Genomic DNA, 23,027 nt, shown 5'->3' with positions numbered 1-23,027 from the left:
AATTAGCTTATAACAGTTACCAAGGCACTGGAGGCAGAATCTGCCCTTTCTGTCTTCAGTCTTCCACACACCTCCCTCCCACCATGGTGCTCTTTTTAGCCACTTTGGGAATTATACTCCCGTTCAGCCCTGTGTGAGTCTTTCTGTATTTCACCTGTATGCCTTTATGTAAAGTAGAAAAAGCATAAAGGATAGTTTGTCTCAAGGCCCACTCTAGTAATAATACCAAAGATCACAATCAAGAGAAAAAATGTACCAAGCTGCCAGGATGAGTAGTAGTAGTACTTGACCTTTTAGGTTAAAGGTGTAATCTTCCAAAAACAAACTCATTGACATTTCTATTTAGGGTAATTCTGACAAGCAATTTTATAATAATATGCTTCTAAATGAGAAAGCTTCAAACAATTCACTTAAAGACTAGCAGATCCGATCAATGGAAAACATACGGGGGGGGGGGAGAGGTCCGGTAAAACTAAAAAAAAGAGGAGGGATGCAAACCGTCCTGGACTAACATTTCAAAAGTAAGTTCACTTAGAAACATCATTTTCCAAAATTACACGATCTAGTTGGCTTTCACTTCCTACTCATCTCATGATCTTGGCTCCACAGAAATCATGCTTTAGAGGCAAATTAATAAGCTAAATTTCTTGTCTATGATTCTGTTTTGACTTACCTGTTCAGCTTATTTCTCAAGGACTTTCTAGCTTTTAATTCTTCTAGGTAGAGTTGCCTGTATGTTTCCAACTCAGTTTTAGTAGAATCTTCTTGAGAAGTCTTCATTGTAGAGACCTGAGATTCCAGATCTTTAATTCTAAGTTCCATTTGACTTCTCATTGAAGCATGAGCATTTTCTCTTAACTGGTCTAAGTTTTCTTGAGCTGCTGCTTGTGCCTAAAGCAAATTAACAGGATAGTTTTAAAATAGCTATAATCTGAATAATTATACCTGTTTCCTTTAGTTCTGAGTCAATTATTCAGAGAGCAATTTTAAATGAAAAAAAGCTCGTGTAAAATATTTATCATCAATGTCAACTGAATTAAATTATGATTTATAAAATTAAAGTTCATTCTTGTATTAGTATTCATGCAATCTGATAATTCAAATAGAATCAATGACAAAATTTTAAAAGTCAAAAATAAACTTAAGAATCCAAGTACAGTATAATTTTTAAATCATAATTTTTTCTTTCCTCTTAATAGTGAGAATAGTTGTTTAAGTCATAATTTTTTCTTATCCTCTCAATTTAGTGAGAATAATGATGAAAACTGAAATCTTTAAAGGGAGGAACAAATGCCTCTAGAAATCTACAAATTACCATAAAACAAGTAGAGGAAACCTATGTAATACATCTATCCAAAATGTAATTTGCAGTGCAATGAGTTAAAGCACATTACAGATCAATAAATTAACCTGTAAAAACAGATTGACTTCCTTTAATTTTTCTACTATCTCCAGTCGTGCTCTTTCTTCAATCTCCCGTTTATACTGTTCCACTTGACTGTGTTCTACCATATTCATTTCCATAAAACTTTTCAATTTTATGACTTCTTGTTGTAATTTCTTGCTATTGCTCTCTAGTTTTTCACATTTTTTTCCTAAAGCTTTCATTGACAATAACTCCTGTTGAAGAACTTGATTTTTTGCATCCAGGTGTAGACATTTTGAAGATGTAGTTTCCAGTTTTGTTGTAAGGTCATCAGCCTGCATGAATAAAATAATATAGTTTGGAAGTGGAGTGAAATGGGTCTAACTCAAAACTACTATCAAAATTTTTTTTTCAAATTTTAAGTAATCTCTACACCCAGTGTGAGGCTTGAACTCACAACCTCAAGATCAAGAGTAACTGAGCCAGCCAGGCACTCAAATTTTTAAATAAATTCATTTGCAATAAAATGTTCCCTGTCTTAGAATGTGGAACCTTAACAACTCAGAAAATCAAGAGCAAAGTTAAAGCCATCAGGTGTTACTGAAATAGATCTTTGCTATCATTGTGTTTACTATACAACATTTGCACTTGATTCTATACTTTTTCTATGATTCTTTCCTATCTTTCATAAAATAACTCCCCTCTTAGTAGAAAGTCTCTTAGCCCTTCCCCCATCTTAACACTCCATAATTTTTAAAGAAGTTTTAGCAATATCATATTGACTTATGTATGCCCGAGTCAAAAAATACCAAGACTCTGAAAATAAAACTCTAATTCATGAATCTATAAGTAATGATTCTAATGCCACAGCCTTTTTCTGAACTGCAAATGCTTTATGCTAATTTGAACTGCATTCCCAGGAGAAATGATTCTCCAGGTTAAGAAATCGTATCTCCCAGTATAAAAATTTAATTGGATGATCCACATATTTTTTTGAGGCAAAAAAAAATTTAATTCAATACTGTTATCTTGTAATCTTTTGTTACTTTCTACAAAATAGAGATCATACTAAATAACAACAACAACAAAACTGGCTGGAGTTTCAGTGATGCTGAGTTGGGAAGGACTTCCTTCCATTATATATGATTGGTAAGACAAAGTGAGTGGATGTAGTGGTTTTATAAATTCGTTGATACTTCTCCTGTGAAAATTCCTCCCCTTAAATATATGCTGGCTTCAGTAACTGGTTTCTAGTGAACAGAATATGCAGAACTGCTGTGATTTTTAAGGCCAGGTTAGAAAATGTGATATAGCTTCCATCTGACTTTCTTTCTCTAGGGAAGCTCACCCTTAGAACCCAGCCACCACGTTGTGAGGAATCCCAGGCTACCTGAGTCTTCATGTAGATAATCCAGCTGAGACTAGCCAACATCCTAGGCAAAGGCCAGCCTCAACAGCCAAACACATGCATGAACAAGCCTTTAGATGATTCTAGTCTCCAGCTTCCAGTTATCCCAGCTGATGCCAAATGAAGAAGAAATGAGTTGCCCTACTCTGCTTTGCCTAAACTAAAGATTAGTGAACAAGATAAATGCTGTTTTGAACTACTAGGCTTTGAGGTGGCTTATTATGCAGCAGTAAATTACTACCACAGATACTGATACTAAAAATGGTGTGCTGCTATTTAAAAAAACCTAAAACTAAACTTCCTTTGAACCAGGAGGTAGGTGGAACCTGAAAAGATGTAGAAAAGCGTAAGAATGAGACCCAAAAAGGGCCTCCACGAGACTCTTAGTGGAAACCTGATGGCCTGTGAAGAGGCTGAGAGCAAGGGTTTCTAATCAAGTGAAGAAAATGACACTGGAGGAAAGGGAAGTCATGCTACAAAATACCTGAAAATAAAATGGATAGGAAAGAGAAACTAAAGAAAGGCTATGCAATTGAAAGGAACCAGGATGGGGCGCCTGGGTGGCTCAGTCGGTTGGGCGGCCGACTTTGGCTCAGGTCATGATCTCACGGTCCGTGAGTTCAAGCCCCGCGTCGGGCTCTGTGCTGACGGCTCGGAGCCTGGAGCCTGTTTCAGATTCTGTGTCTCCCTCTCTCTGACCCTCCCCCGTTCATGCTCTGTCTCTCTCTGTCTCAAAAATAAATAAATGTTAAAAAAAATTTTTTTAAAAAAGAAAGGAACCAGGACTTACTGGGTTCAAGTATCTGTTTCTCATTTACAGCCTCTCTACATGTTGAACTGTCAAATACTGCCAAAATGAAGAAATGGCTTTTGGGTTAAGAGAAAATCCAGGGTGCTACCAGGAAAATAGAAAGATTTAAGGTGTGCCTCAAATTTCTTTAAGGATCTTAAGAGTATAAGATTTTTTTTTTTTTTAAGTAGGTTCCACACCCGACATGGGGCTTAAACTCAGGTCCCAGAGATCAAGTGTCACATGCTCTACCAACTGAGCCAGCCAGGAGCCCCAAGAGTAGACGAATTTTAAAGGCATTGTCATATAAGAGCTTCACAGGAAACCTGAAGCGAAAAGCTTATCTCAAAAAGACTTGCGAGGTTGGCTTTGTTAAAACACAGCATGAAATCCAGTAATATTTACAGAAAACCAAAAAAGGTAAGAGAATTACAGTAGCAAACATACTATTTGCTAGCTTGGACTAAAAGAGACCAAATCGTGCAAAATGAAAAGAGGCCTTTGGGTCTTAGAAGTCCCACAGGGAGGAAGCAGGATGAGAAAACAGCTGCAAATACAGGTCATTCCTTATGAAAAGGAAGGAACCAAGAGCTCAAAGAGTAAAGAAAGGGAAGACACATGGAGAAAGTATTCCGTGGTTAGGACTAAGTCCTAACTTAAGAACTGACAGCATGCATCAGGCTATATTTCAAAACTCTTATAGACTAGGGTGCTTCCCATCTTTTTCTGAACGGGAGAGTCTTCAGCAGTTGACTAGAATGTTGCATTTGTGAGTGGTAAATAACTGCCTCTTTAGTTCTCAAGTCCTCATATTGAGAGCACTTGCACTCAAGGGGCTATACTTTAGATACCATAACCCAGGCACCTTATCCCCACTGCACCTGATTAAGATGGTAACATCTTTTTTTTCTTTTTTTTTTTTTTAATTTTTTTTAACGTTTATTTATTTTTGAGACAGAGAGAGACAGAGTATGAACAGGGGAGGGGCAGAGAGAGAGGGAGACACAGAATCTGAAACGGGCTCCAGGCTCTGAGCTGTCAGCACAGAGCCTGACGCGGGGCTCGAACTCACGGACCGTGAGATCATGACCTGAGCCGAAGTCGGATGCTTAACTGACTGAGCCACCCAGGTGCCCCAATACCTGTGCTTTTCAAATTGTTCCAGAAAAACATAAAAGGAAGGGAAACTTCCAAATTCATTCTATGATGCCAGCATTACCCTGATACCAAAACCAGATAAAGACACCACAAAGAGAATTACAGGCCAGCATGTCTGATGAACATGCAACAATCTTCAACAAAATAAGCAAACTGAATCCAACAATACATTAAAAAATCATTCACCAGGGGCAGCCGGGTGGCTTAGTCAGTTAAGCATCCAACTTCAGCTCAGGTTACGATCTCATGGTTCGTCGGTTCAAGCCCAGTGTCAGGCTCTGTTGACAGCTTGGACCCTGGAACCTATTTCAGATTCTGTGTTTCCCTCTCTTCTGTCCCTCCCCCGCTCGTGCTCTTTCTCAAAAATAAACATTAAAAAAAATCATTCACTGTAACAAATGGGATTTATCCCTGGTTTGCAGGGGTGGTTCAATATTTGCAAATCAATGAATGTGATACCTCATATTTTTAAAAAAGCATAAAATCATATTGCAATAGATGCAGAAAAACAATTTGACAAACTATAACATCCATTCATCATACAAAACTCAACAAAGTAGGCTTGGAGGAACTATACCTCAACATAATAAAGGCCATATATGAAAAATGAACAGCTAATATCCTAACTGGGGAAAAACTTCTTAGATCTTGCTTCTAGTTATCTGCTTCTTCTCATTAGCACTGTTGGTTGTTAATAAATTAATCTTAACATTTATTACATCCTACTTTAATGGAGACCAATTCTCCTATACAAGTTTATGTGTCTTATCTCTTTTTTTTCATCCACTTTTCAATTTATCATTTTTGTTTTTTCTTAACAAACTCCCCAAAGTTTAGATTTCTTTTGTTCACAAATCTGTTAGGAAAAGTGTGGCCAGGACAGCTAGTCTCTGCCCTGCTCAGCTTCAGGTGGGGCAACTGAAAGGTTTGGGGCTGGATCCATTTGAAGATTTGTTCACTAACGTCTGGTTGTTGATGCTGGCTGTTGCCTGGGACTTCAGTTCAGGAGACAGCAGAAACACTTAAAATGACACACCTAGACCCTCTTTGTGGCCTAGACTTCCTCACTAGATGGGGAGCTAGATTCCAAGTAAGCAACCTGAGATACAGAGCAAGGCAGAAGCTGTATCGCCTTTTGTCACCTAGGCTTGGAATACACACAGCATCATATTCACATATTCTGTTCATTAGGAGCAAATCACTAAGGTTGTTCCATGGTCTTTTTTTTTTTTTAATGGAATTAATATTTAAAACCTATGGACACATTTAAAAAGCAGTATAATTTACCCACTGGCCACAAATGTTTGTATTCCTCCCACCTGAAAAATACACTCACTACCCCCCACCCCCCCAGTACCTCCTGCAAGTCTCAGTTATCATGGCATCAGGTTCAGGGCTTGAGTTCAAGATGTTACCATCTTGGGGCACCTGGGTGGCTCAGTCGCTTAAGCATCCGACTTCGGCTCAGGTCATGATCTCACGGTCTGTGAGTTCGAGCCCCGCGTCGGGCTCTGTGCTGACAGCTCAGAGCCTGGAGCCCGTTTCAGATTCTGTGTCTCCCTCTCTCTCTGCCCCTCCCAGGCCACTCTGTCATTCAAAGCCACTGTTTCTTTGGTGATTTTCTGTTAAGATGTATTTTTTCATGATTTTTTGTTAAGATCTATTGGTGTAAATGGGGTGTTAAAGTACCGTATTACTGTATTATTATCAATTAGTTCCTTTATGTTTGTTATTGTTTTATGTACTTGAGTGCTCTCATGGTGGGTGCATAAATATTTACAATTGTTAGATCTTCCTATTGGATTGTACCCTTTATTATGATATAGTAGCATTCTTTGGCTCTTGCTACAGTCTTTGTTTTTTGTTAAGTTTACTTATTTTGAGCGAGAAAGGGTTGGGGAGGGACATAGAAAGGGGGAGAGAAAATTTCAAGCAGGCTCCAGGCTGTCAGCCTGGAGCCCAACATGGGGCTCAAACCCACCAGCCATAAGACCATGACCTGAGCCAAGACCTAGTCGGTTGCTCAAATGACTGAGGCACCCAGGTGCCCCACAGTCTTTGTTTTAAGGACTCTTCTGACAAAAGTATCGCTACTTTTTCTTTTAACATGATAAATTTTTCTCCATCCCCTCGCTTTCATTTCTTTTTTTAAATAGAATTTATTGTCAAATTTGCTAACATACAGCGTGTACAGTGTGCTCTTGGTTTTGGGGGTAGATTCCTGTGGTTCATCACTTATAGACAACACCCAGGGCTCATTCCAACAAGTGCCTTCCTCAATGCCCACCACCCACTTTCCCTTCTCACCCACCGCCCCCCCCCCCCAACAACCTTCTATTTGTTCTCTGCATTCAAGAGTCTCCTATGGTTTGCCCCTCTCCTTCTCTGTAACTATTTTTCCCTTTCCCTTCCCCCATGGTCTTCTATTAAGTTTCTCAAGTTCCACATATGAGCGAAAACATATGATATCTGTTTTTCTGTGACCTATTTCACGTAGCATAATACCTTCCAGTTCCATCCACATTGCAACAGATAGCATGATTTCACTCTTTCTCCTTGCCAGGTAGTATTCCAGTGTATATATAAATCACATCTCTTTATCCATTCATCAGTTGATGGGCATTAGGCTCTTTCCACAATTTGGCTATTGTTGAAAGCACTGCTATAAACATTGGAGTACATGTGCCCCTATGAATCAGCACTCCTGTATCCTTTGCATAAATTCCCAGTAGTGCTATTGAGGGGTCATAGGGTAGTTCTATTTTCAATTGTTTTGAGGAACCTACGCACTGTTTTCCAGAGCAGCTGCACCAGTTTGCATTACCACTAGCCCAGAGTTAATTCTTTTCCTTTTCCTTCCTAGATGGTGAAAACTATGGATTAGTCCATGCATTATGAGATAATAAAATATAATGAAGTAAATGGTAGACTGAGTCAAGAGATTCTATGACCAAGATTTGATGGAAATGAAAGTGGGTGGCACTGACTGAGAAACTAAAAGTTTGAACAGGAGGGGAACCTGTGTGGCTCAGTCAGTTGAGCCTCAAACTCTCAGGTCATGATCCCAGGGTCATGGGATCAAGACCCCTGTCAGCCTCCACACAAGTGCAAAGCTTGCTAAAAATTCTCTTTCTCCAACCCCCCAGGCCCCCTCTTTCTGCTTGTGCATGCTCTAAAAAAAAATTTAAAAAATATAAATAAATAAATAAATAAATAAATAAATAAATAAATGTCTGAACAGACTAAAGAAAGAGCATTTTATCTTTTTGAGCCTGACTTCACATCGAGTCATGGGGTAAGCAAGGCATAGGCTGGCGAAAGGGTCCTTCCAGAAGCAAAAATCTCTATAGGAGCAAAGTTAAGTTCTACTACATTGACTTTTTATTATTACATAAGTGACTGGTAATTGTCAAGATAACTAGGAAAGAGTTTTCATAAAATTTGATACGGTACTGGCATAAAGATAGACTATAGATCAATGTATTAACACTGAGAATCTAAAAATAAACTCTCACATTATAGTGAACTGATTTTCAACAAGGGTGTCAGACAATTAAATGGAACAAGAATAGTCTTTGTAACAAATGGTACTGGGACAAATGGATATCCACATGCAAAGTAATAAAATCAGACCTCTACCCCATAGCATATATACAAAATTAACTTAAAATCTAAGAGCTAAAATGATAAAACTCATAGAAAAAAGCATACGTGTATATGTTTGTGACTGGATTTGGCAATGATTTCTTAGACATGACACCAAAAGACAAAAGCAGATTAAGTTTACTTCATCAAAATTAAAAACTTCTATGCTTCAAATATCACCACCAAGAAAGTGAAAAGGCAAGCGACTAAATATGAGAAAATATCTGAAAATCCCATATCTGCTAAGGGATTTGTATGTGGGATATTTAAATAACTCTTCCAATAATGAAAAGACAATCCAATATAAAAATGGGGAAAAGATGGGGCGCCTGGGTGGCGCAGTCGGTTAAGCGTCCGACTTCAGCCAGGTCACGATCTTGCAGTCCGTGAGTTCGAGCCCCGCGTCAGGCTCTGGGCTGATGGCTCAGAGCCTGGAGCCTGTTTCCGATTCTGTGTCTCCCTCTCTCTCTGCCCCTCCCCCGTTCATGCTCTGTCTCTCTCTGTCCCAAAAATAAATAAACGTTAAAAAAAAAAAAAATTTTTTTAAAAATGGGGAAAAGAATGGATTAGTTGTTTAAAGAAGATATAGAAATGGATAAAAATCACATTAAAAGGGAGATGTTCGGGGTGCCTGGGTGGCTCAGTCAGTTGGGCGTCAGACTTTGGCGCAGGTCACGATCTCATGGTTTGTGGGTTCGAGCCCCACATCGGGCTCTGTGCTGACAGCTGGGAGCCTGGAGCCTGCTTCATATTCTGTGTCTCCCTCTCTCTCTGCCCCTCCCCTGCTCACACTGTCTCTCTCAAAAATAAAAGAGAGATGTTCAACATCATTAGTTATAAGAAAAATGCAAACCAAAAACCGCAAGATGCCATTTCATACCCACTAGAATTGTTATAATAAAAACAACAGATAATGACAAACATTGGCAAGAGTCAGGAAAAATGGGAACTCTCAAAAACTGCTGATGAAAATGTAATGTTGCTGCTACTTTGGAAAACAGTCTGGCAGTTCCTCAAAAGGTTAAACTAGAAAAACATTTTTTCTAAACTTATTTTAGAGAGAGTGCACAAGTGGGGTAGAGGGACAGAAGGAGAGGGAGGGAGAGAATCCCACGCAGGCTCCATGCTCAGAGCAAAGCCCAATGTAGGGCTCGATTTCACAACCCTGAGATCATGACCTGAGCTGAAATCAAGAGCCGGCCACTCAACCAGCTGAGCCATCCAAGTGCCTGCCCCTCCTCAAAAGGTTGAAAAAACAAAAACAAACAAACAAACAAAAAGGTTTAACAGAGTTACCATATGAACCAGCAATTGTATTTATAGGTATATACCCAAGAGAAATGAAAACATGTTCACATAAAAAGTTGTACATTACACAAAAATAACCTCAAAATGGATGAAAGACCTCAATGTGAGACAGGAAGCCATCAAAATCCTTGAGGAGAAAGCAGGCAAAACCCTCTTTGATCTTGCCAGCAGCAACTTCTTATTCTAAACGTCTCTGGAGGCAAGGGAAACAAAAGCAAAAATGAACTACTGGGACCTCATCAAAATGAAAAGCTTCTGCACAGTGAAGGAAACAATCAGCAAAACTAAAAGGCAACTGACAGAATGGGAGAAGGTACTTGCAAATGACATATCAGATAGAGTGGGAGAGAGCCAAAGCATAAGAGACTCTTATAAACTGAGGGCTGATGGGGGGGTGGGAGGGAGAGGAGGGTGGGTGATGGGTATTGAAGGGGGCATCTTTTGGAATGAGCACTGGGTGTTTATGGAAACCAATTTGACAATAAATTTCATATATTTAAAAAAAAATGGTTAGTATCCAAAATCTACAAAGAACATACCAAACACAACACCCAAAAAAACAAGTAATCCAGTGAAGTAATGGGCAAAAGACATGAGCAGACACTGCTCCAAAGAAGACATCCACATGGCCAACTCACATCCACATCACTCATCCACATCACTCATCCACATCACTCATCATCGGGGAAATCAAAACCACACTGAGATACCACCTTACACCTGTCAGAATGGCTAACATTAAGAACTCAGGCAACAACATATGTTGGCGAGGATGCAGAGAAGAGGATCTCTTTTGCTGGTGCAGTCACTCTGGAAAATGGTATGGAGTTTCCTCAAAAAACTAAAAACAGAATTACACTACGACCCAGCAATTGCACTACTAGGCATTTATCCAAGGGATAAAGGTGTGCTGTTTCAAAGGGACACATGCACCCCCATGTTTATAGCAGCACTATCAACAATAGCCAAAGTATGCAAAGAGTCCAATTGTCCACCGATGGATGAATGGATAAAGAAGATGTGGTATATATATTCAATGGAGTATTACTTGGCAATCAAAAAGAATGAAATACTGCCATTTGCAACTACGTGGATGGAATTGGAGGGTATTAATGCTAAGTGAAATAAGTAAGTCAGAGAAAGACAAATTCATATGATTTCACTCGTATGAGGACTTCAAGAGACAAAACAGATGAACATAAGAGAAGGGAAACAAAAATAATATAAAAACAGGGACGGGACAGAGGAGACTCATAAATATGGAGAACAAACTGAGGGTTGCTGGAGGGGTTGTGGGAGGGGGGATGGTCTTAATGAGTAAGGGGCATTAAGGAATCTACTCCTGAAATCATTGCTTCAGTATATGCTAACTAATTTGGATGTAAATTTTTAAAAATGAAATATAAAGTTAATAAAAAAGAACACCCCCCCCCCCCAAAAAAAAAAACCTTAACCCAGGTAGTCTCTGGCTTGGGGATTCAGGAGATAAGCGCCTTCTAGAGAAGTCAGAGCTATGAGTTGGCTGAAAGCTATCTAAATTTTTGTTTCACAGGGAAGACCTTAAAGTGGCAGCTAATTTCATGCCATAACCCTAATTCCTTTCTATAGGCATCTACAGAAAATCCCTCGTTATTCTTTAATAAAAGCTTAATCAGTTTCGGATATTCTTACAAATTTTAGTTTTTGAGACCTTAAAGATTGCTTTAGGACACAGTAGCAGGACAACGCCTCGCACTCTCATTCATAGAAGACTGATCAACATAGTGTCATGTTACTCGCATGAAAAGTACCCTAGAACAATGTGACTCATTTATAAGAGGTCTAGAAGAGAAAATAATTTTCAGTGTCTCTTCAGCCACAAAAAGGGCCAGTCAACAGAATGTTCTAGTTCCCCTGACGGGTATAGCTGTCTAATGAAACCTGCATGTACATTATATAGCTTTTGTGACTGAAAGAAACTAGTGGGTCAGTGTATCTACCTCATTGCTCCCACTTAGGATGTACAGTGTAAATCCTACAAAGGAGGGTGAGAGTGGGATGACATTAACTGTTCTGCTTGGAAAACAGTTGGGGTTTCACTACATATCAATAAATTAAAATCCTGAATTGCACATTAGTCTTTTCTGAGATTGAACTGTGAAATCTCTGAAAGGCTGATTAACTCAAGTGAATGGAGAAAAATGAGTTTCTGAACTTGCAATGGTAGGAGCACTATGTTACTAGGTAAGGCCCTGACTGAGCAGCCATTTCTAGTTTTTCACTGGCATTTCTTTTCCTTTACAAAATCCAACAAAGAGAAAAGTCCATTCCTTTGAGAAGGACGTTTGCATAACGACCTGCTAGTCATTCTTGATGAAGACAATAAATTGCAAATTTGTAATTACAAATTACAACAAATCATCATTAAAATAACCTGTTCTCAAACTCTCACTGAAGGGTTGAGATTACAAGAGAAAGTCAGAACTCAAGATCAAATGATCACTCAAAGTTTGGGGAAGTTTGAAACACGCTGAAAAATATTAGCAGGGACTCACACATCTGTACGCCAACGTACACAGCAGCATCATCCACAATAGCCAAAAGGTGGACTAAACCAAACGCTCACTGTGGTGTATATAAAATGTTGCTTTTCTTATACTCTCACAATGTTTTTATTAAAAATCTCACTACAAACATCATTACTTTATGAATTCAATCCACTTCATCTATATAGAAGAATTACATCACTAGTAGCAAGTAGGAACAATATGAACCTAATATTTCGATCTGTGAGATTTTTCATATGATCCAAAACATTCTTATGTACTACCACTAGTGAAATAAGGATTCCTTTTCAGTAGGGCAGACATTAAGAGACTGACTTACCAGACTTGTCCTTAACAAGTTGCTCTGAAGATCTTGAATTTGGGCCGCTTGCTGTTTGATGGTTTCTTCTTGCCTGGTATTTTTAACCTCTAGCCTAAAATGCAGATCTTAAGATAATTATTCTCACACATAAATTTAAAAAAACCCGTATAATTTCTGAACAAATGAGGGCATTACATAAATCCTTAAAATTTTATCAAGAGGAGGATTTGGCATTTGTGCCATTTTTCTCGTTGTGTTTTGTGGGTAAGGTGCAACACTGAGAGATAATATGCCACAATCTGCATTTCAAAATAGCTCAAAGCTGGAATTTGTATCCAGCTTAACAATGATATACTGGCATAACTAATACATTTCTCATACTACACTGCTTATCTGCTTTATAAATAATCAAGCTATTTTCTGTGAGGTTTAAATTATACTTTTGCATATGATCTTACGTCTTCTCAGCATATCTTACGGCCTCTGCATGTCGATCCTGTGCTTCTTGCAACTAGAATAAAGAAAAAAAATAATTTTAACTACTGACAATCTAGTAGAACACCAATACCTCTTTCTGTAACTAAATGTTTTTTTTTTTTTTACTTGAGAGACAGAGACACAGAGAGAGAGAGAGAGAGAGAGAGAGAGAGAGACAGAGAGACAGCACAGCACGCACAAGTGGGGAAGAGAGGCAGAGGGAGAGACAGAGAAAATCGTAAGCAGGCTGCAAGCTCAGGGAGAAGCCTGATGAGGGGCTCGGTCTCATGACGGGTCTCATGATGTGGGGTTTGGGATCATGACCTGAGTGGAAATTAAGAGCCAGGACGCTCAACCAACTAAGCTGCCCAAGTGCCCCTGTAACTAAAATCTTATTGGACCCAGCCACACTCCCCTCTACATGCTGACTGATGGCTACTTTTAGGTCATAACAGCAGAGCTGAGCTGCTACAACAGAGACTATGGCCTAAAATCCAAAAATGTTTCAATACTCTTACAGAAGAGTTTACCAACCATACTCTACTACAAAAACATAATGTTTTTAATGTTTTTAAATTATACATGATCAGATAAACATACAAATGTATGTACCGGTCAAATAGAGGGAATATAGGAAATTACCTTATGGTAAACATTTCTGTTTTCATACTCCAAGCACCGCATCAACTATGATTTCAAATATTCACATATGTGAATGGCATTGCCATTCTCATGATTATAAAACTGAACATGCTGTTTTCAGTGACAACAAGATATTTCGTGGAACAGTTTGAGAAGCAGTATCTTAGTAGGAGCCAGTATGCCTGGATCTAAATTCCCAATTCTGCTGGTGATGAGCTATATGACCTTGAGCAAACTACTTAAAACTTCCGTGTCTCAGTCTTTGCATCTGTAAAATGAAGGTAATAACAGCACCTACTGGGGCACCTGGGTGGCTCAGTCGGTTCAGCGTCTGGCTCTTGATTTCGGCTCAGGACATGATCTCAGGGTCATGTGATTGAGCCCCACATCAGGCTCTGCGTGGACAGCGAGGAGCCCGCTTGGGATTCTCTCTCTTTCCCCCTCTCTCTCTCTCTCTCTCTCCCCCTCTCTCTCTCCCTACCTGACCTTCCCCACAATCTCTCTCTCTCTCAAAACAAAGAACCTTAAAAAAGTGATCTCCAAATAAATAATAATAGTATCTACCTGGGATGTTGGGAAGATTAAATTAGGTAGATAATAATAGTATCTACCTGGGATGTTGGGAAGATTAAATTAGGTAGATAATAATAGTATCTACCTGGGATGTTGGGAAGATTAAATTAGGAAAAAATACATGAACAACTTAGAAGGGTACACGGCACATAGTCAGCTCTAAGTGTCTGCATTTAGCATGATTACTGTTGCTGTATTTTGCGTTCCAATACAACGTGATAGTTTAGGCAGGTGGCATGCCAGTAGAAGTGGTCCCCTATACAAATTACACTGAAGTTATTCTTCACTCCACCGCAAGTGGCAGCAAATGGGGAGCATGAGGCCCAGAATCTCTCCTCAGTACTTCACACAACTTTCGCCAATGCCACTAGCCAACAGTACTTTTTTTCCACTTATAATACTTTTAACTAACTTCCTTTCTATACTACTCAGTGGACAATGCTCACAGACTACAGTACAAACAGCACCTCCTAGATTAATAAATCCTTTACATGACCATCAGAGGCAAGGGAAAGCCACTGACATGGAAATAATGGAGTCTTGCTAAACCAAAGTTCCTCAATCATTTCATGTCCGTACTGTTTACGTTAGGCTGCTTTAGTAGGTACTCTGATGAAGAGATTAAGGCTTTGTGGTAAAAGCATATCAGAAAAGCTGTCCCCAGAGCTTTGCAGTTGGTAAAGTGCTATAAATCCGTAAATCCCAGTTCTGGCTGCATAAGGAAGAAAGATTTCAATTTCTCCTCTTCTATTAACCATTTGCTTAAGTTTTGAAGCTTTGTCCATCTATCACCCTGCTTCTCCCCTTGCAGTGGACTCGAACATTTTTTAATGTATCGTCTCACCCACAGATGCAACTTTTCTTCACTTCTTTCCTTCTTTTACACTAAAACCTACCTTTCACTCCTATCATTCCACTAAGAAAGTTTGAGGGTCATCAAGGACCTTTTTTTTTTTGTAATTTTTTTAAAGTCTTTATCCTGTTTCACTTCTCAGCAGCAGCTGATAACAATGACCATACTCTCCCTCTGCTCTTCTAACCCCACCTTATTTCTAAAGGACGGCAACCCCTGACATTGAGTCCTTGCCCCTTGCTGTCTTTTCAAATGCTCTAAAGGCTTCAAAACCAGATTCTCTAATTCACATTTTGAGCTTTGACCCCTTTACCTAGGCCATCTGTACTTTGCACTCTTCAGTCTAGGTCCTGATAGACAACGTCCTCAACCACAGACTCAAAAATCATTACTTGACACGGATTACCTTTGTAGACAGCTAATCGCGTACATTTTATTTGGATTCTTTTCCGTGTTACTTTGAGTGTGTTTTTCTTATTGACTCTTAGGGGGCACTCTTACCCTTAGGATGCTGACCAGCATAGTTTGTCTCGCTTTTCTTTTATAACACGACATTTATCACAAGGGCTGGATGATCACTGGTTTGCCTTTGTTTCCTTTCGAGTAATTTCTTAGTCCATAGAGATCTCACCTTATGAAACTCTTCTGAAGTTCCTTTCAGACGCATACTTGACTATATTGTCAGGAAGGTTAAGTTGGCTAGAGCTTAACCTTCTTCCCAATCCAGATTCTTCACCTCAAAATTGTGTGCATCAAATATCTAAACCCAGGTAGCCTCTGATTTGGGGATTCAAGAGATAAGCGCCTTCTAGAGAAGTCAGAGCTATGAGTTGGCTGAAAGCTATCTAAATTTTTGTTTCACAGGGAAGACCTTAAAGTGGCAGCTAATTTCATGCCATAACCCTAATTCCTTTCTATAGGCATCTACAGAAAATCCCTCGTTATTCTTTAACAAAAGCTTAATCAGTTTCGGATATTCTTACAAATTTTAGTTTTTGAGACCTTAAAGATTGCTTTAGGACACAGTAGCAGGACAACGCCTCGCACTCTCATTCATAGAAGACTGATCAACATAGTGTCATGTTACTCGCATGAAAAGTACCCTAGAACAATGTGACTCATTTATAAGAGGTCTAGAAGAGAAAATAATTTTCAGTGTCTCTTCAGCCACAAAAAGGGCCAGTCAACAGAATGTTCTAGTTCCCCTGACGGGTATAGCTGTCTAATGAAACCTGCATGTACATTATATAGCTTTTGTGACTGAAAGAAACTAGTGGGTCAGTGTATCTACCTCATTGCTCCCACTTAGGATGTACAGTGTAAATCCTACAAAGGAGGGTGAGAGTGGGATGACATTAACTGTTCTGCTTGGAAAACAGTTGGGGTTTCACTACATATCAATAAATTAAAATCCTGAATTGCACATTAGTCTTTTCTGAGATTGAACTGTGAAATCTCTGAAAGGCTGATTAACTCAAGTGAATGGAGAAAAATGAGTTTCTGAACTTGCAATGGTAGGAGCACTATGTTACTAGGTAAGGCCCTGACTGAGCAGCCATTTCTAGTTTTTCACTGGCATTTCTTTTCCTTTACAAAATCCAACAAAGAGAAAAGTCCATTCCTTTGAGAAGGACGTTTGCATAACGACCTGCTAGTCATTCTTGATGAAGACAATAAATTGCAAATTTGTAATTACAAATTACAACAAATCATCATTAAAATAACCTGTTCTCAAACTCTCACTGAAGGGTTGAGATTACAAGAGAAAGTCAGAACTCAAGATCAAATGATCACTCAAAGTTTGGGGAAGTTTGAAACACGCTGAAAAATATTAGCAGGGACTCACACATCTGTACGCCAACGTACACAGCAGCATCATCCACAATAGCCAAAAGGTGGACTAAACCAAACGCTCACTGTGGTGTATATAAAATGTTGCTTTTCTTATACTCTCACAATGTTTTTATTAAAAATCTCACTACAAACATCATTACTTTATGAATTCAATCCACTTCATCTATATAGAAGAATTACATCACTAGTAGCAAGTAGGAACAATATGAACCTAATATTTCGATCTGTGAGATTTTTCATATGATCCAAAACATTCTTATGTACTACCACTAGTGAAATAAGGATTCCTTTTCAGTAGGGCAGACATTAAGAGACTGACTTACCAGACTTGTCCTTAACAAGTTGCTCTGAAGATCTTGAATTTGGGCCGCTTGCTGTTTGATGGTTTCTTCTTGCCTGGTATTTTTAACCTCTAGCCTAAAATGCAGATCTTAAGATAATTATTCTCACACATAAATTTAAAAAAACCCGTATAATTTCTGAACAAATGAGGGCATTACATAAATCCTTAAAATTTTATCAAGAGGAGGATTTGGCATTTGTGCCATTTTTCTCGTTGTGTTTTGTGGGTAAGGTGCAACACTGAGAGATAATATGCCACAATCTGCATTTCAAAATAGCTCAAAGCTGGAATTTGTATCCAGCTTAACAATGATATACTGGCATAACTAATACATTTCTCATGCTACACTGCTTATCTGCTTTATAAATAATCAAGCTATTTTCTGTGAGGTTTAAATTATACTTTTGCATATGATCTTTCGTCTTCTCAGCATATCTTACAGCCTCTGCATGTCGATCCTGTGCTTCTTGCAACTAGAATAAAGAAAAAGTAATAATTTTAACTACTGGCAATCTAGTAGAACACCATCACCTGTTCTTGTAACTACATTTTTTTTTTTACTTGAGAGAGAGAGAGACAGACCGCGTGCACAAGTGGGGAAGAGAGGCAGAGGGAGAGACAGAGAAAATCGTAAGCAGGCTGCAAGCTCAGGGAGAAGCCTGATGAGGGGCTCGGTCTCATGACGGGTCTCATGATGTGGGGTTTGGGATCATGACCTGAGTGGAAATTAAGAGTCAGGACGCTCAACCAACTAAGCCGCCCAAGTGCCCCTGTAACTAAAATCTTATTGGACCCAGCCACACTCCCCTCTACATGCTGACTGATGGCTACTTTTAGGTCATAACAGCAGAGCTGAGCTGCTACAACAGACTATGGCCTACGAAGCCGAAAATGTTTCAATACTCTTACAGAAGAGTTTACCAACCATACTCTACTACAAAAACATAACATTTTTAATGTTTTTAAATTATATATGATCAGATAAACATACAGATTTATCTACTGGTCAAACGGAGGAAATATAGGGAATTACCTTATGGTAAACATTTCTGTTTTCATACTCCAAGCACCGCATCAACTATGATTTCAAATATTCACATAGGTGAATGACATTGCTATTCTAGTGATTATATAACTTAACATGTTGTTTTCAATGGCAACAAGATATTTCATGGAATAGTTTGAGAAGCAGTATCTTAGTAGGAACCAAAATGCCTGGGTCTGAATTCCCAATTCTGCTGGTTATTACCTATATGACCTTGAGCAAATTACTTAAAACTTCTGTGTCTCAGTTTCTGCATCTATAAAATGAAGATAATAGCATCTACTGGGGCGCCTGGGTGGCTCAGTCAATTCAGCATCTGACTTCGACCCAGGTCATGATCTCGCAGTTTGTGAGTTTGAGCCCCGCATCGGGTTCTGTGCTCACAGCTCAGAGCCTGGATCCTGTTTCAGATTCTGTGTCTCCTCCTCTCTCTGCCCTCCCCATGCCCATGCTGTCTCTGTTTCTCAATAATGAATAAACGTTAAAAATAATGAGAAGAATAATAGCATCTACTGGGGCATCTGGGTGGCTAAGTCAGTTAAGCATCCAATTCTTGCTTCCAGCTCAGGTCATGATCTCATGGTTCATGAAACTGAGCCCTACGTTGGCTCTGCACTGACAGCATGGACCCTGCTTGGGATTCTCTCTCTCCTCTCTCTGCCCCTCCCCTGTTAACATGCATGCACACACTCTCTCTTGCTCTTTCTCTCTCAAAATAAATAAACTTTAAAAAAAATTTTTAAATTAAACAAAGAAAAAAAAGTGTCTCAATTCCTGTGAGGAAGGATACAAAAGCCTCAACTTTCCTAAGAGTAAATATTATAAGAAAAAATATATAACACGAATAGTAGAATAAAAGAGTTTAAGAAATAAATGCATTATAAAGATACTAAAATCATAATGAATTAATTATAATGAAAATACAAAAGGAAGTGGTCTATGGAAATTAGTATCCTAAAACACTTTATATTATTTAACCAGCTATAAGTTAGCTGTTGACAGATTACAATTAATACATGCCTGACTTCTGACTTGACCTAATTTCTTCTTTAGATCCCGTGTCTCATCTTCTAAACTAAGACGATAACGTGATGTAACCTCCAGGGAAGCCTCTGACATAGACTGTTTCTTCAGAGTATCAGCCAGTTCTTGTTGAAGTTGTCTCATAACTACCTAATAAGACATTTCTGTTACTGATTTTATAAATCATCTTATTATTAAATTATGTTAATAATATACAACTCTAACATACGTACTTTGAGAAATATCAACACATACATCAATTAACCATCTTTTCCTAACACGTACACATTCCTACTTACTGAATTCAGTTAAAGAACAAAAGGTGTTATATCTCCCTGCCTAGTCAGGATGATGTCACTTAGATAATGAATCCAGCCTATCTGTTCTCCACTGGTGAATTTGCAAAGCTTCATAACCTACAGAAGTCTCAAAAAGAAATGGGGACATAGTGGGCACAGCAGTCGTAAATTCTACATTATGAAAGGTTTTCCCTCTTTTTTTATTACAGGCTTAAGTTACCGTCAGAGTTCCTCACATATCCAATCCTCTGCTCTTATCCTTCTAATAGAGTCCTATCTCAGAACCAAAGTAAAGTCATTCCAATGGCCCCTGCTTCCACTCCCCTCCCTGACCTCAGCTCCTACAGCTCTCTCCCCTATTCACTCCATTTCTGCTAAACAAGAATCCTGCAACCCCTCCTTGGTCTGAAAATGGAGATCCAATGCCAAATTAATAAATCACAGAGAGATACAATTCTCTTTGTACTGGACAAACTTATGCCCACATGACAGCAACTGAGCTTCGAAATGAGCAAATTATTTGTAAAAATATTTAAAATAAGTTATAAATGGCAGTGGGAAGATTCCTCAAAGATAGCTTTGCTAAAACTCACCACAGTTGTCCCAAATTATGATTTAGTGAAAAGTAGATGCCTTTAAAGAATTAAGAGGTTGTAGGAACACATGATTTGAGACTGAAAATTAAAATTTATGTGAATAAAAATAAAATCATACCAACTTAAAATGTATAAAAGGCTACCAAAGGAAAAGTACTACCAGATAGAGCACCTACACTTCATTTCATCTGGGAAATCTGAAGTTACTGTCCGGTTAACTCAATTAATTGAATCTCAATTTCAAAATACTCATTTTACATTTGAGCATTTTCATTTACCAGCTCACCACAGTAATAAAATGTGGTGGCAAAGATTAAAACTTTTATGGGAGGGTTTGTCAGTTAAGCGACCAACTCTTGAATTCGGCTCAGGTCATGAATCCCACAGTTCATGAGTTCTAGAACCCTGTGTCGGGCTCCACCCTGGCAGTGCAGAGCCTGCTTGGCATTTTCTCTCTCTCTGCCCCTCCCCAACTCATGTTCTCTCTCTCTCTCAAACTAAACTTAAAAAAATTATTATTGTAGAAGACTATTATCTATTAACAATTTATAATTTAACATCTTAAAGTTTCACAGATGACACCATAACTTTACTCAAATTAAAGCACCTCTCAGGTCTAATTTTTATTTGTTGCATACAAGTTATGCTTTTATGTTGATTTATAGTCTTTTTTTTTTTTTTAATATTCAACTAGATTCAAAATTCAGCCATAATCAAGTATTACTAGAATTTTCTTTCTGGAAATCTGAAAAATTCTTATCTTTCTGGATACTTACTTCTATTTTTGCTTTCTCATTTTCATAATGATACATTCTTTCTTTTAAATGTTTACATTCATCAATTAACTCTTTATTTCGTTCTCCCAGCATAAGACCTTGTTCTTCACTTTTAGCTTCAAGTTTTTTTATGATATTCTGAAACTGGTCTTGGATATTAATTACTAGCTTTTCTTTACTGTCCGCTTTGTTGTGAGCATCATCTAGTTGCTGTCTAAGCAACATATTTTCACTTTGTAGTTGAGATAACCTTTCCTCTAAGGATTCCTGCTTTGCAATGTATTTATTCACTTTACTTTGTTCGTTCTGATACATGTGTTCAATTTCCGTCTTCTGGCATTGTGTTTGGCTTAGGTCCCTTTGTACACATTCTAAAACTAAAGTCTTTTCTCTGAGAGCATCTTTTGTGTGATGGAGCTCAATTTCCAGGGCATTGAGTTTACTTTCAACTTGAGAAAGTTGCTGAGAAAGAACTTCATTGTTATCTTGTAGATTAGACACATCAAAATTCATTTTGTCCTGTAAATGAAACCATTCATCTCTTGCTCTCTGGAAAGCAAGTTCTAGGTCTCTTCTTGATGTCTGACTCTGATCATGATCGTGTACAGCAGTAGCCAGTCTAGCACGGTATGATTCAACTTCTGCTTCCAGGCTCTCTTTATTTTGTTTTTCATTCTCCAGTTTAGAGTTTAGCAACGTAATCTCAGCAGTCAGAACATTAAGCTGTTCACTATATTGGAATATTGTTTTCGATAATGTTTCCTCATTCTGTTTTATGGTCTTTTGAAGATTGTCATTCTCTTCTTTTACAATTTCAATGTCTTCACAATATTTCGTTTCCTTTCCCTGGTTCTGATTTTTTATGGTGTCTATTTCCAGTCTTAGCATGGCAATTTCATCCTGCAACATGTGGTTTTTATGCAACAGATCTTGTTGTTTCTCATGACTATCAGAAAGCTAAGTAAAACAAAGGAAATTTTCAGATAGCACTCAATAAAATGACATTATATCATGATTTTCTTTCCAATTACAGTATAATCTGTTTATACAATGAAAAGGTTGCAAGGGGTGCAAGGGGTACCAGGGTGGCTCAGTTGGTTAAGCCTCTGACTCTCGATTTTGGCTCAGGGAATGATCTCAGATTCTGTGGGTTTAAGCCCTGCATCAGGCTCTGTGCTGACAGTACGGAACCTGCTCGGGATTCTCTCTCTCCCTGCCCCTTCCTGGCTTGTGCTCGCTCTCTCAAAAATAAATAAAGGAGGGAGGAAGGAAGGAAGGAAGGAAGATTATAGTAAGTGAATATCCAACTGGAAAAAAATAAAGTTGGCTCCAAATCTCAAATTTTATACAAGCATAAGTTCCCAAAAGTTCAGAACTTTAACTGAAGATAATGAAGGCATGAAAGTAAAAAAGAATTCATGAGAAAAGTTTTCAGAATGTCAGAATTGGAAAAGCCTTTCTGATTTACAACAAACCAGAAGGCCTGAAATAAAAGATTAATAAATCTGACTACACTTAAAAATTGAGTTTACAGTAGATATCGAACACAGCTACCCCACAGTAAAATCGTTAGCTCTGCATCTACTTGGACAGATTAAATTTCCCAAAATTCTTTTTTCCTGAGAATATTTCATAGATATCTACTTTGCTAATATTTCTATAGTCAGTTATAAGAATATATCTATTGATAACTGACAAATCTAGGCACTGTACTATAATATAAACACTTCTCCATACATCAATGAACTCATTTGGTTATCACAATTCTAGAATGCAGAGATTAAAACTGTGAGCTGCAGGACTTTCCCCAGGTCTTCTCACTCCACAACTAGTGCTCCTGCACCAACCACTGCTACTTCTCTAGTGTAAATACACAAGTACGAAAGAAGTCTTGTATTTCAAAATACTGATAGGAAATAAGGTGAAATTTATACATCTCTTAGAAAATCATGAGATTATTTACTGCTGCAATAACTTGTATTTCCTCTTCATGTTGAAAATAGTAATAAATAAAAAATAATAAT

At 38.3% G+C, this 23,027-nt stretch overlaps 1 protein-coding gene across 9 annotated transcripts in view; it reads right to left on the bottom strand.

Annotated features, from left to right (window-relative positions):
* ANKRD26 (ankyrin repeat domain containing 26) overlaps window positions 1-23,027 on the bottom strand; it is a 113,013-nt gene that overhangs the window by 6,794 nt on the left and 83,192 nt on the right. For 6 of the 9 annotated variants that reach the window (XM_047065012.1, XM_047065013.1, XM_047065014.1 and 3 more), the window contains 8 exons: window positions 21,004-21,960; window positions 19,330-19,482; window positions 17,667-17,737; window positions 17,245-17,338; window positions 12,981-13,033; window positions 12,541-12,634; window positions 1,411-1,701; window positions 674-891 (listed from right to left, as the gene is read on the bottom strand). In XM_047065012.1, coding sequence (XP_046920968.1) covers window positions 674-891; window positions 1,411-1,701; window positions 12,541-12,634; window positions 12,981-13,033; window positions 17,245-17,338; window positions 17,667-17,737; window positions 19,330-19,482; window positions 21,004-21,960 — 1,931 coding nt within the window. The remainder of the gene's footprint in view (window positions 1-673; window positions 892-1,410; window positions 1,702-12,540; window positions 12,635-12,980; window positions 13,034-17,244; window positions 17,339-17,666; window positions 17,738-19,329; window positions 19,483-21,003; window positions 21,961-23,027) is intronic. The other 3 variants (XM_047065017.1, XM_047065019.1, XM_047065020.1) reach the window with 3 other exon arrangements.

The sequence above is a fragment of the Lynx rufus genome, unplaced genomic scaffold (genome assembly GCF_022079265.1).
Source record: "Lynx rufus isolate CCGP_SWC_20201006 ecotype Redwood Valley unplaced genomic scaffold, mLynRuf1.p SCAF_7, whole genome shotgun sequence".
Taxonomy (NCBI): domain Eukaryota; kingdom Metazoa; phylum Chordata; class Mammalia; order Carnivora; family Felidae; genus Lynx; species Lynx rufus.
This window is presented reverse-complemented; position numbering and strand designations above follow the sequence as displayed.